Source organism: Acartia tonsa, chromosome 2 (assembly GCF_053477335.1).
Source record: "Acartia tonsa isolate MP-2025a chromosome 2, ASM5347733v1, whole genome shotgun sequence".
In the NCBI taxonomy this organism is placed as follows: Eukaryota; Metazoa; Arthropoda; class Copepoda; order Calanoida; family Acartiidae; genus Acartia; species Acartia tonsa.
The window spans coordinates 3,538,639-3,552,863 of NC_137261.1; the positions used below are offsets into that span (position 1 = coordinate 3,538,639).

General features: G+C 31.2%; 1 protein-coding gene across 1 annotated transcript in view; it reads right to left on the reverse strand.

Annotated features, from left to right (window-relative positions):
* The window catches only part of LOC145312677 (uncharacterized), a 42,312-nt gene extending 36,511 nt beyond the window's left edge, over positions 1-5,801 (reverse strand). The window contains exons 1-5 of the mRNA XM_080151936.1: positions 5,297-5,801; positions 4,700-4,786; positions 2,858-2,895; positions 2,467-2,508; positions 1,103-1,211 (exon numbers count right to left, since the gene is read on the reverse strand). Coding sequence (XP_080008062.1) covers positions 1,103-1,211; positions 2,467-2,508; positions 2,858-2,895; positions 4,700-4,786; positions 5,297-5,422 — 402 coding nt within the window. The 5' untranslated portion in view covers positions 5,423-5,801. The remainder of the gene's footprint in view (positions 1-1,102; positions 1,212-2,466; positions 2,509-2,857; positions 2,896-4,699; positions 4,787-5,296) is intronic.
* Positions 5,802-14,225: the final 8,424 nt, after the last annotated feature.

Here is a 14,225-nt window from a genome sequence, read left to right on the forward strand (position 1 = left end):
TATAAGTATGTCCATAATCATTATCCTGTATCAAGCAGTTTTTCAACAAATTTACTTACAATTTTGCTTTGACTCTTATACATTCGCATTCTGATTATTCAGTTCTGATATTATACAAGTGTTAATGTCCGTTTGTCCTACCGTTTCAGAGCTTCGCTTTTATGGATGTTGTCATCCTTGTTTCTTTTGCAATAAACGCGATCATGGTTGTATTAAAACATGATTTTCTTTGCAAAGTTTAATAACAACATTCCAATGTTTGATTAAATAACACATAAAAAGATGTACTTTAATATTTACAAATATATTTATGTAATGGAAAACTTTTATATTATCTTAATTTTAAAGTATTTTTTAAAAGCGAAGCTTTTTTATAATTAGGGTCGTTCCGTACGTCACGGACAGTTAGCTCTTTTCGTTAATTTAAACAGGTTAAAATTGTCCTATCGATTCTAAACTTTGCATGGTGATTCCTATAGTAGATAGGTAGGATCTGTATATATCTATTTATAATCCTTACCTGAATGTCTTTACGTCCATTCAAACATGTTCATTTTAAACTTTTGTAACAACAAATCTTTATGTGATAAAATTATCCGATTGATCTTATTTTTGGAATACTGATACCTAGGACAACAATGTACAATGTTATAAGCGAAGCATCACTATAATCAAGTCCTAAAAATGTTAGTTTGTCCAAAAACAATATCCTATATCTAAGCAGTTTTTCAACAAATTTACTTATAACTTTTTTACACATTTATATTCTGCTTATTTAGGTTTGACAATCTACAGTGTTAATGTTCGTTTATCATACCATTTCAGAGCTTCGCTTTTATGGATGTTGTCATCCTTTTTGTAAAAGTATAGGTCTCTCTGTCTATTAGTAGATCCAATAAATGAAGAAGTCTAGATGATCAATCCTTATTTTGACTGTTAGGAATAATCCGATCACATTATTGGTTGAAAATGTATACATTTTAATTCAAAAGGTTTTTTTTTTCAATTCATCCATTTAACAAGTCAGCTATGAATAGTTGAATTTTTTCTTTTGGAAAAAGGCATAAAAAAATTTGTTGCTCGTATCAATGCATTGACATACCTGATTTCCCAATAAAGGTGAAGATATTCTTTTGATTAGCTTTGATCTAGCAACGTTCTTGCGGGCTCGTATTCTATTTGTTATACCAGTGCCACGCTTCTCTGCTCGGCTAAAATTATAACATTTTGATGCCAAATTAGCAAGAATTGAATTAGAAACCTCGTTAAAGTGCCTATAAAAGGTCTTTACATGTCCCTTTAAAAAACTTTTAACATTATGGGGTCTATATCAAAGATATCAAGTACTAAAGACGGTTTAAATTGTGAGTGATCGGTTTTTTTTAACATCCTTTATAAATATGATAGCGGCTTCACCCCTAGCCTCTAGGGGCTTTGCAGACGGACGGACAGACATCATTCTACTTTGTATTATAGATATGTATATTTTATATAGACAAGGGGAAAAGTAGTTTGTGCTTGTATTGCGTAAAATCCGTGAGTTTGCTTCAGTCGAAAGCGATTATTAAGTCTAACTGTTCTTTATATTGACAAAACGCATATTTAACAACAATATTAGCTTAAACAGTGATTTAGACAATATACATTTGACAAAACATTGTGTAAACAATTAATGCAATAAAGTAATGATTCGTGATCACAAAATAGCAGGCTAGGCATTCACATTTCATTTTTGGGTTGGGTTAGGGGGGGTGGGGGAGCATGACTTGATAGAATATGAATTTATGGCCAAATTAAAAAGTACGACTCGACTATGGATTGTCGAGTTCCAGTAGGCCAGAAATTTTCTATATGTAACCTATTACTACCGATATAGTATTCCGTCTGAAGACAACTGCGGCTGTCAAAAAGAAAAACAAGGATGACAACATCCATAAAAGCGAAATAGAAGGACAAACGAACATTAACACTTGTAGATTGTCAGAACTGAATTAGCAGAATATTAATGCATCAGTGCAAACAATAAGTAAACTTGTTGCAAAACTGCATAAATAAATTATACTGTTTAAGGACATACTTACATTTTTGGGACTTGTTTACAGAGATGCTTTGCTTAAAACATTATATCTTGTTGTAATAGGAATCAGTTTTAAAAAAATCAGAAGAATCGGATAATTGTAGTATACAAAAATTTGTTGTCAAAAAAGTTAAAAAGTTTCAATGTTTCAAATGGACATACGGACATTCTGGTATTGATTATAGAGTTGCTACGCTTTCTAAATTGTACCTAACTACTACAGGAATCATCATGCAAAGTTTGGAATCGATAGGACAATTCTAACCTGTTAAAATTAACGAAAAGAGCTAACTCTCTGTGACGGACGTACGGACGGACCGACCCTAATTATAGAAAAGCTTCGCTTTTAAAAATATCCTACATGAAATTATATAAAATATAAATTTTACCTCATAGGTTGACAATAAAGTTGTCTGTAGAATACTTGACTCCTTAAATATTATCATTAAGAGGTATATATCAATTATATATAAAGTTTAATATTTTCAAATACATATATTAATTCTCTGACTTGAAATATACAGGGATGGAGTAGACATTGGGCTGTTTATTTCACTAGTCCCCAAAATTTTATAATAACGTTATCTTATTTATTGACTTAACAGCTTTGGGGACTTTTAATGGATTTTGATTGGTTGGTTTGTTTATTTTAGTGTCCAAACGTTTAGCCAATAATTGTGATCTACAGAAGGGATAATTTTGTGCATAATCATTGGGGTGTAATATAGGTTACTAGAATATTTTATGAATATTTGTAGTTTATGGTTAAAGTGTACCTACCTGGCCGCTAAAACTGCCCTTACGGCACAAACCAATTCCTAAATGAAAATATAAAAAACTAGGTTATTTTTTGATGAAATCTTTCGAAATGAAGAATATTTTAGCACAACAAATAATTGAAATCTAATAAAACTTTATTTATCATTTTAATAACAAAACCCAAAATAATTATTATATGAAACAAGGATGGCAACATCCATAAAAGCGAAGCACTGAAACGGTAGGACAAACGACATTAATTTTGTATAGTGTCATAAAGGGCGAATATAGTTTCAATATGATATGAGCTTATATGAAAGGTGCCATTACATACTTTTAAAATATCTATGTTAAATTTAAAAAATCAAAAAAATCCTTAAGTAGATTTTGCAATTTTTGCTTTTACTTCAACATATGATAAATGAGAAAGTCAACAAAATCGTTTATTTTACCCCTTTACAAGACTTTTTTTGACTAGTTTTCTTAAGTTTAATTGATTATTAGATTGGCATGCATCTTAATTGATAATTAAAGTGTTTATTTTTTTTATATTATATACTATTTTATTGATTTTTTAAAAAGCATAAAATAATTTGCGTCAATTTGCGTCCGGAGTAATTACTAGGGTAAATAATACGTTTTAAAGTTTATTTTCTGTATAAAGATCAATGATTAATTCTTGATGATATAATTACCCTAGTACACATTTTTCAACACACACACACAAACGCACCGATCGCCAGATTTTCTCCAGAAAAAAATATAAGAAAAAAAACACTATTCACCTATTATTTTTGTCCTCTTTGAATTAATTATAACAATTACCATATAATTTTCATACTTACATGAAATAAAATTTCTCCTGTAAAGGTTTTTTTTTAAAAATAAAATTCATATACTTTACACTTTGTTGGGGAATATTGTCAAGGAAGAAACAATCCACAATACCAAAAAACAGATTGATAACTGGTTTCCACTTTTATTACGACTATCATTTAACGAAAGCTTTTTAATTCAACCTTAAACCGAAGCCTTGTGTGATGCTAGGGTGTTTGGAGTTCTTAGGGAACCACACTTATTACATAAATTTATCCTGAGAATGTTCAGGTTTTAAGCTATAACAGACTTATACATTTGGATATGTCAATATCTTAAAGTTACTTATAATCTATGGAATTGCACGGTTTTTTTGAGCCCATATTATATTCAACCTATATTCGCCCTTTAACTGAATAATCAGAATATAGATGTATAGGAGTCGAAGCAAACTTGTAAGTAATTTTTTTTGAAAAACTGCTTGATACAGGATAATGTTTATGGACATAACTAACATTTTTAGGGCTTGATTATTATAACATTATACTTTGTTGTCCCAGGAATCAATATACCAAAAATCAGATCAATTGGACGATTATATCACATAAAAGTTGTTAAAAAAGTAAAAAAATCAACATGTTTAAAATGGACATACGGACATTCCTGAAATGATTATGAGTTGCCACGCTTTCTAAATCGTACCTAACTACTAGAGGAACCACCATGCAAAGTTTGAAATCAATAGGACAATTCTAACATGCCTAAATTATCGAAAAGAGCTATCCGTTACGAACGTACGAACGGACCGACCCTAAAAGAAGAAAAGCTTCGCTGTAAAAAAGAAAATTAGATGAAAATCAGCTTCGATATGTTAAGATTAGAAGTGTGTAACTAAATATGTTTAAATGTGGCACTTCGTTTGGAGAATCAAAATATAGCATTTCAGATATCTATCTAACGCAACAGCTGACACAGAAGGATGTCCAAACGTTCATACCCAATTATTATAGTAGCTGCGGAAATAAAATGTTGATTTGATATGAATACCTTTTCCGGACCAACCATGAAAGTGACGTCACACAGCTCAGGAAGGTGTGACAGAAAGCCAAGATCGTTCATTAGCCCGGTTTCATCCTGCAAATTTTAAATTGGGATAACTTTATAATTAGCCCGGTTTCATCCTAATAATTTGAAATAGGATAAATATATATTTAGCCCGGTTTCATCCTGCTATTTTTAATGGGTAATCATATAATTATCTTATTTGATTATCTTCATATATATATAGTGCAAAATAGAGACAAATACCAAAAAATAGTTTCTCATAAATTTTTCATTGATATTTTTTTGGGATGTTACTCCTACATTACTTAAAAAAAAAAAAAAATTGGCATTCTTACATGCCTCCTCCCCATATAAAACACCAATGGTAGAAGTAACTATTGATAAGGGACTAGGGAATGTGATTCAAACTAAAAATTCCAAGTGAAAATTTCTCCCCTTCTTACCCACTTCCCCTCAGCTACTTCAAAAAATAAGTTTTACGTCAACTACATGCCAACAAAATATTTAATTTTTGGCAATTTTAAATGGAATTAATTGGCTGAATAGCAGACCCTGATAGTAATTATAAAGAAATCTTACCCTAAAAATGGAGGTATCATCAAAGCAATCCTCACTTTCATCCCCATCAATACTATCATGCATCTTGCTGTGTACACCACCAGCTACAGACATAGGTATACCAATAATTAAAAAAGGTATTTTCATATTCTTATTAGTAGAATTTTTCTTTATAAAATTAGATTTTCTTTCTTAATTTTCTATTTAAGTAGTAAGTCTTGTTTAAAAAAACCATTTCCAAAACAAATAAAGTGGTCAAGGATGACATACTAATGTCATTCGGTTTAAAAAGCTTACTTGTCCACTGTAACTATATCGCCAATTTGTCAAAAAGAAAAAAAAAATTTCATAGCGTAGTTGATGCCTTGAAGACGGAAAGGCATTCATCAAAAATTTAATATTTTAACATACCACTGCAAAGGAACCTGTCCTTACGTTTATATTATGCCCAAAATTTATCAGCTCGAAAAAGCAGTATAAAAACAAAATGATAATGGATTATATCATCCTTTTTTAGAATCAGTATCCCTGTCCCAGAATTGTTTGTATTTGTTGGAGTAATATTGATGTTTGTTTCACTGCCAGCACTTGATTGTTGCTTGCTCAACTGCATACCATCTAAACAAATATGTAACTGGTTTGCTTGTGTAATTTTGTTATCTGTTTCACTGCCAGCAGTTGATTGCTGCTTGCTCAACTGTACACCATCTAAACAAATATGTAGCTGTATTGGTAGTGTATTTTTGATGATTGTTTCACCGCCAGCACTTGATTGCTGCTTGCTCAACTGTATACTATCTAAACAAATATGTAGCTGTATTGCTTGTGTAATATTGATGTTTGATTCACTTCCTGCACTTATTGCTGCTTTTCCAACTGTATAGAATCTAAACAAATTTAGCTGTATTGATGTGTGTTTCACTGCCAGCACTTGAAGGCTGCTTGCATAACCGTGCACCATCTAAACAAATATATAGCTGTGTATGTAGCTGTATTGCTAGTGCATTTTTATGATTTTTTATTGCCAACACTTGATTGCTGCTCGCTTAATTGTACACCATCTAAACAAATATAAAGATATATTGCTTTTGTATTTTTAATTTTTGTTACACTGCTAGCGCTTGATTGCTGCTTACTCAATTGTATACCATCTAATTGCTGTCTAATATTGTTGGTTGTTTCACTGCCAGCACTTAATGCTGTTTTCTCAACGGTATACAATCTAAACAAATTTAACTGTATTGCTTGTGTATTTTTGATGTTTGTTTTATTGCTTGCTAAACTGTACACCATCTAAACAAATATGTAACTGTATTGGTAGTGTAATTTTGTTATCTGTTTCACTGCCAGCAGTTGATTGCTGCTTGCTCAACTGTACACCATCTAAACAAATATGTAGCTGTGTTGGTAGTGTATTTTTGATGTTTGTTTCACTTCCAGCACTTGATTGTTGCTTGCTCAACTGCATACCATCTAAACAAATATGTAGCTGTATTGCTTGTGTAATTTTGTTATCTGTTTCACTGCCAGCAGTTGATTGCTGCTTGCTCAACTGTATACAATCTAAACAAATATAGAGCTGTATTGCTTGTATATTCTTGATGATTGTTTCACCGCCAGCACTTGATTGCTACTTGCTCAACTGTACACCATCTAAACAAATATAGTTGTGTTACTTGTGTAATTTTGTTATCTGTTTTACTGCCAGCAGTTGATTGCTGCTTGTTCAACTGTACACCATCTAAAAAAATATGTTACTATATTGCTTGTGTAATTTTATTATCTGTTTCACTGCCAGCAGTTGATTGCTGCTTGCTCAACTGTACACCATCTAAACAAATATGTAGCTGTATTGGTAGTGTAATTTTGATGATTGTTTCACTGCCAGCAGTTGATTGCTGCTTGCTTAACTGTACACCATCTAAACAAATATGTAGCTGTATTGGTAGTGTATTTTTGATGATTGTTCCACTGCCAGCAGTTGATTGCTGCTTGTTCAACTGTACACCATCTAAACAAATATGTTACTATATTGCTTGTGTAATTTTGTTATCTGTTTTACTGCCAGCAGTTGATTGCTGCTTGTTCAACTGTACACCATCTAAAAAAATATGTTACTATATTGCTTGTGTAATTTTATTATCTGTTTCACTGCCAGCAGTTGATTGCTGCTTGCTCAACTGTACACCATCTAAACAAATATGTAGCTGTATTGGTAGTGTAATTTTGATGATTGTTTCACTGCCAGCAGTTGATTGCTGCTTGCTTAACTGTACACCATCTAAACAAATATGTAGCTGTATTGGTAGTGTATTTTTGATGATTGTTCCACTGCCAGCAGTTGATTGCTGCTTGTTCAACTGTACACCATCTAAACAAATATGTTACTATATTGCTTGTGTAATTTTGTTATCTGTTTCACTGCCAGCACTTGATTGCTGCTTGCTCAACTGTATACAATCTAAACAAATATGTAGCTGTATTGCTTGTGTAATTTTGTTATCTGTTGCACTGATTGCTGCTTGCTCAACTGTACACCATCTAAACATATACAGTTGTATTGCTTGTGTGATTATAATGTTTGTTTCACTTCCAGCACTTATTGCTGCTTTCCCAAGTGTATAGAATCTAAACAAATTTAGCTGTATTGATGATTGTTTCACTGCCAACACTTGATTGCTGCTCGCTTAATTGTACACCATCTAAACAAATATAAAGATATATTGCTTTTGTATTTTTAATGTTTGTTACACTGCTAGTGCTTGATTGCTACTTGCTCCACTTATTACAATCTAAACAAATTTAGCTGTATTGCTTGTGTATTTTTGATGTTTGTTTCATTGCTAGCACTTAATTGTTGCTTGCTAAACTGTACACCATCTAAACGAATATGTAGCTGTATTGCTTGTGTAATTTTGATGTTTGTGTCACTGCATATACACATACTGTTGATATGTAACCCATTCAAAGAACTTTTGATGCGAATTAATCATAATTTATATTTAATGCGTGGTTAACATCTTGAGAAAATATTAAAGAAATGGTTTACTTGGCAGTGTGTTATATTTTTTTTAGTTCCCCCACCTTCTCCTGCTAAATCATTTAACAGTTAGGGAGTTGAATCCATTTTTATAGAAGCAGAAATATAATCTATGATTATGGTTTGGACCCACTAAAACTGTAATCTACCCTTCCACTTTCCCCTCTCTTGGTGAAGATATCTTCAACGCCGATACGATTTTTGAAATATAAGATTCCACTTTTGTCTCTCTTGTTGAAGATATCTTCACCAAGAGAGGCAAAAGTGGAATCTTAAATTTCAAAAATCGTATCGGCGTTGAAGATATCTTCACCAAGAGAGGGGAAAGTGGAATCTTACATTTTAAAAATCGTATCGGCGTTGAAGATATCTTCACCAAGAGAAGGGAAAGTAGAATCTTACATTTCAAAAATCGTATCGGTGTTGAAGATATCTTCACCAAGAGAGGGGAAAGTGGAAAGGTAGATTACAGTTTTAGAGGGTCCAAACCATAATCATAGATTATATTTCTGCTTCTATAAAAATGGATTCAACTCCCTAACTGTTTAATGTTTAAGGATGTCCACATGATTCTGGTTAGTTTGTAACCAGCCTGCAAGAGATCAACAGGTTAATACATATATGAGTATAGGAGAACCCTTTTCCCCCCTCTCCCTCCATGTTTTAAAAGTTCTTTTTTTAAAAGCGAAGCTTTTCTATATTAAGCGAAGCTTTTCTATATTAGGGTCAGTTTGTTAATTTAGGCACAATAGAATTTTCCTATCGATTTCAAATTTTGCATAGTTATCCCTGTTAGGTACAATTTAGAAAGCGTAGCAACTCTATAATCGTTACCAGAATGCCTGTACGTCCATTATATGATCTAATTATCCGATTGATCTGGTTTTTGGTATACTGATTCCTGGGACAACAAAGTACAATATAATAAGCTAAGCAACTCAATAATCAAGTCCTAAAAATGTAAGTGTGTCCTTAAACATAATCCTACATCAAGCAATTTTTCAACAAATTTACTTACAATTTTGCTTCATCTCTTATACATTTATATTCTGATTATTCAGTTCTTACACGTTACAAGTGTTAATGTTCGTTTGTCCTACCATTTCAGAGCTTCGCTTTTATGGATGTTGTCATCCTTGTTTTGAATAGGGTTTATCCTAAAAATAGTTACCTGTAACAGGTTCAGGATCCAAAGACATGGCTCTGTACCAAAGATATTAAGATAATACTACTTTGTAAACTTCAAGGCTACTGCATTTACAAACATCTGGGTGTTATATAAAATAACACCCAACATACAACTTAAGCTTTGATTGCACGACCATGTTGCAGCAGTTAGCACTATCTTTAACCTACCTAGTATGACGTGGTTTGGTCGAAAATAAAACCTGACACCTTACCAATAGCAAGCTAAAAAGTCACCATTTGCCCCAATGCTAATGCAACGAACGATAAATTTACTTAAATTTATTACTTTTTTTACTAAAATCTAGAATTACTGGTATGTTTAAGGATAAAATATTTGTTTTTTAGAAATTTAAAGATTATAGGTTAGAGATTTTTTTTATTCTAAATCAAATTTGAATTTTTGGTCGTCAGAGGAGAATCTTTACATTCATTCAAGAACGACCTGTTTGTTTATTGAGTTGATGTGATAAATTTCTATGCTTTCATTTGTGATAAGCTGCAATGCTTAGTGGCAGAGTTGATTATTATAGTGTTGCAGATTCTTATAGTTAGGCTTCCTCTTGAGCCAATACACCAATACATGACTAATACATTTTTATAATGTGCATGATTCACAATTCAATATCTTTTCCTTGCGCCGAGCATTAGGGCAGAATTTTTGGTAATTGGTCTGCCTGTGGGTGGCACACTTGGCTCATGGTGGATTATGCTGGCCAAGTCTGGCTGGGACAGTATCAGTCGAGGGGTTCCTGCACCAAGAGTGCCTTTAAATTATTAAGCAAAAGTATCAATATAATGAATTATTCTTTCAGGGAATATAAAAATTACCAATGAATTGAAAAACTTCATTTTAGGCTCATTTTATGAATAATTACAATTCACTAACGGCAAAATTTTACATGCTAGTTCATTCCATTGTCTTATTCCTATATACTTATTAAGTGGTATCATAGCACATTACTAAGAAATCATTAATAACAAGCAAAATTATTATAGAACTACACCCATACTTTAAATCTTAATATTTAAAAATTAAATAAGGAACATCTAATTGTAATGAAATTTATGATTTACTGGTTCCATTTTGGTGGTTTTCTTAGAAACCCTTCACAATTTTTTTTGTTTGTTTGTGTTTTACTTTAGCTTAGGTTAGGTTATACAGGGTGTTTTTTTTAATAGGACAAAAGTATTGCTTAATTTACCCATTTGCCGTTAACAAAAATTAATAATCTATATCTTAATTTCTTTATTGGGTTGGGGAAATTTGTATAAGAAAAAAATACTTGGCGATTTTCAACAAATTATGCCTTAAAAACCGGTTTTTCTAAAGTACCTATTTTTGGAAGATTTTTGGATCATGACCATTTAGAGAGTGTGCAAAAATGCGTGCATTTTTAAATTTCAAATTGTGCGGCTTGTCAAATTGTCATAAACTCTAGTTTTTGGAAATATATGTATCATATTCATGCTATTTAGAAGCTACGTTAGAAAATGTGAGAAAGGTTAAAAAGTTTTAAATAAGTTGGGACATTTTACCACGTAGCTAAACTATACGTAGCACAGGAATATTTCTTAAACACCAAAAAACTAGAGTTTATGACGATTCTAACGATATGTATAACATTTATCTACTATTAACACAAGCTGCGTAATTTGAATTTTAATAATATACGCATTTTTGCACACTCTTTAAATTGGTCATGATCTAAAAATCTTCTTTTGTCCTTCTAAAAAAAACACCCTGTATTTGGAACATGACAGTCCCAAGTTTATCTAAATTATAAGGAGGGGGGGGGGGGTTATTTGCTCCCTAAGCACTGTGAGGGAAAGCACCTCTTTTTTTAGTATTGGTAAATATTCTTCCAAAATAGAACACATTCCTAAATAACTAGAAATATTTTTCATTCATTATTTTAAAATATTTTAAATGTCTATATTTTAATTATTTCATATGATTTAAAAAAATTGCTTCTTCAATTTAAAAACCTGAATTCATTTCTCCATTCATAAATTTGAATTTATACTTTTTTTCTGAAAATCAATATTTTGTTTTAATTTAGATTAATAACTTTATTTAATAACATATTTTGATGTGCATCTTGAAGCTCTCAATGAAAAACTAGAATCAATATATTTAAAAGTTTTGGTTCTGCGAGAAATAGAGTAAAAAGAGCGAAAATTGAGAGAGAGAGATAGAGATAAAGAGCGAAAAAAGAGACGAGATATAGATAGATAGAAAGAGATTGAGAGAAACAGAAAGATATAGAGAAGGAGAGAGAGAGAGAGAGAGAGCAAGAGAATGAGAGAAGAGGGAGATTTGTTTAATTCAGAGCTATGTAAGGTGAAAATAGCGAAAGGGAGATATTTCAGAGATATAACTGGTGTTCATTCATTTCAGTGCAAGTTTTAGATTAGCCATATATTTGAAAAAATGTCAGCATAAATTGTTGTATTCTTAAAACTTTCTATATTTATGTTAGTCCGTCTATCAGTCGTTTTGTCAATCCTGCTGTAAAAGACATTCTTTATTTATGATATAAAAATTTTCTCGAGTGTTATAAGAGATAGACAGCTAATTTTCAAAAAATAATTAGTAGAACGTATATATGTAAATGTATAGATAGTATAAGATATTAAGACATAAATTTTACAACATCTACTTTTTGATGTACATATATACCATCAACAGGTGTTTATAGCAGAGAATATTAAGAAAGAGAGAGAGAGAGAGAGAGAGAGAGAGAGAATTCAAAAAGACAGAAAGGGATTGGAAGAGATCAAGAGCGGGTATGAGAGAAAACATATAAGAGAGAAAGGTGTATAAAGTTAGAGAGGCGAGAAAAATAGATAGAGGTTGAACTTATTTATAGATAGGTATGAGAAAAAAAGATAGGATTACAAGGGGGAAAGGTTAAAAATACTCTACAAAAGTTGGTACAATGTAAATTTCCAATTAAATACAATATTCAAAAAAGAAAATTACATCTTTTAGAGAAAAAAAATTTAATTTGATAATTTACAATATAAATGTTGTAAAACTCTTTAATTAATTTGAACAGCAAAAATTTTCGCTAAGAAGATAAAAAAAAACCTGTTAGCGGTTAGCAAGATCTTTTGGTACAGATAGACACACAAGCATCCTGTTTCTTTAAAGTTAAGATGAAATAAGTTGCTCTGTGCTAAAAGATTTAGAAAATGACAGAATACTAACCCGGGGATCTAAAGAGATAAGACAATGACCGATAAATTGATGTCATATCCTCAATGATGATACAAAAAATATAATATTATAATTAGTGGTGGAAATGTTTTGACACCCAACTTAATGAACCATAAATCAAAATTCAGTAGAAGTGATGTTGGTGACTAGTTACATACACAGAAAATATCCCCTTCCTCACTGATATTAACCATATATACTACCGTCTCGTCTCGCTCGCATTTACCTGTACAGACTGATACAAACACATCTAATTAAAGTAAGTTATAGTTGATCTGAGTGAAAAGATCTGAGGAAAGAGAGAAAATTTGTGTTGTAACTAAATCTCTCTGTATGAGGTTTAAACTATAAAATGGTTTAAATTCCTTCAAATTCTTTTCCTGATCAAAGATAAGAATTCTCCTAAAAGATTAGGAAATTTAAATGATGAGAAAAGAAGTCACAAACTCGAAAAAATAGAAAAGTCACCTAAACTTAAGTGATAAGATAATGTACAATTACATTCCCAATGATGATAAACAAAATTACTCCTTCTGGAGATTAAAATTATTGGTTAAAAGTTTAAACATTTCTAGTTTTTGGCAAGAACTTTAGTTTTAATCAAAGCATCAGCAGGTTTTTAGACAAAAAATGAAAAAACAAGTTTTTAAAATTTTGTCTCTATTTTCTGCCAAAAATTTGAACTTGAGCATTTCCCAAAATTATTTGGTTATATATTATTTTTAATTTCAGTCTACTCTCTTATTTACACACTTTTATTTTAATCTATTTTTGAAATCTGTACAAAATTTTAATCTTTTATTGTATTTTAAATTATTATTTAGATTTTTAGAATTAACGAGGAGATTCTCCAAAAATAGCACATTTGAAATAAAATCACCTTTACCATAAAGGTACAGTTTTAGCAGGCATATCCTTAAAGCACTAAAACATTTATGTCAGATAAATAGCCTATTTCTTACAAGCATATAAATTCGAATATAAACAAGGAAATTAAGATCATATTTTTGCTAACACACTTGTTCGAGTTTACGGAACAATACGGATTGTAGAACAAAATAATTCATTAGTAGCGAAGATACTCTATAGACGTTTGGTGCATGTAAAATCTGAATCATTATGTTGGTAGCTATGCTCTTGTTATGTTTGTCTAATCAGTAAAAAAACTTCTAAAATATGTTCACGTCTTCAGCTTAGTATAGCGAATTTACTATAAAATTGATCTTATATTGTAGCTTATTTTTCTTTCTCTCTTATCGCTATTCTTTGTTATATCAAAGTAATACCGGTTCACAAAACTCTGCAAATATTTATGTTCAAATTGTAGATCAATACAGTTAGGGAGTTGAATCCATTTTTATAGAAGCAGAAATATAATCTATGATTATGGTTTGGACCCTCTAAAACTGTAATCTACCCTTCCACTTTCCCCTCTCTTGGTGAAGATATCTTCAACGCCGATACGATTTTTGAAATATAAGATTCCACTTTTGTCTCTCTTG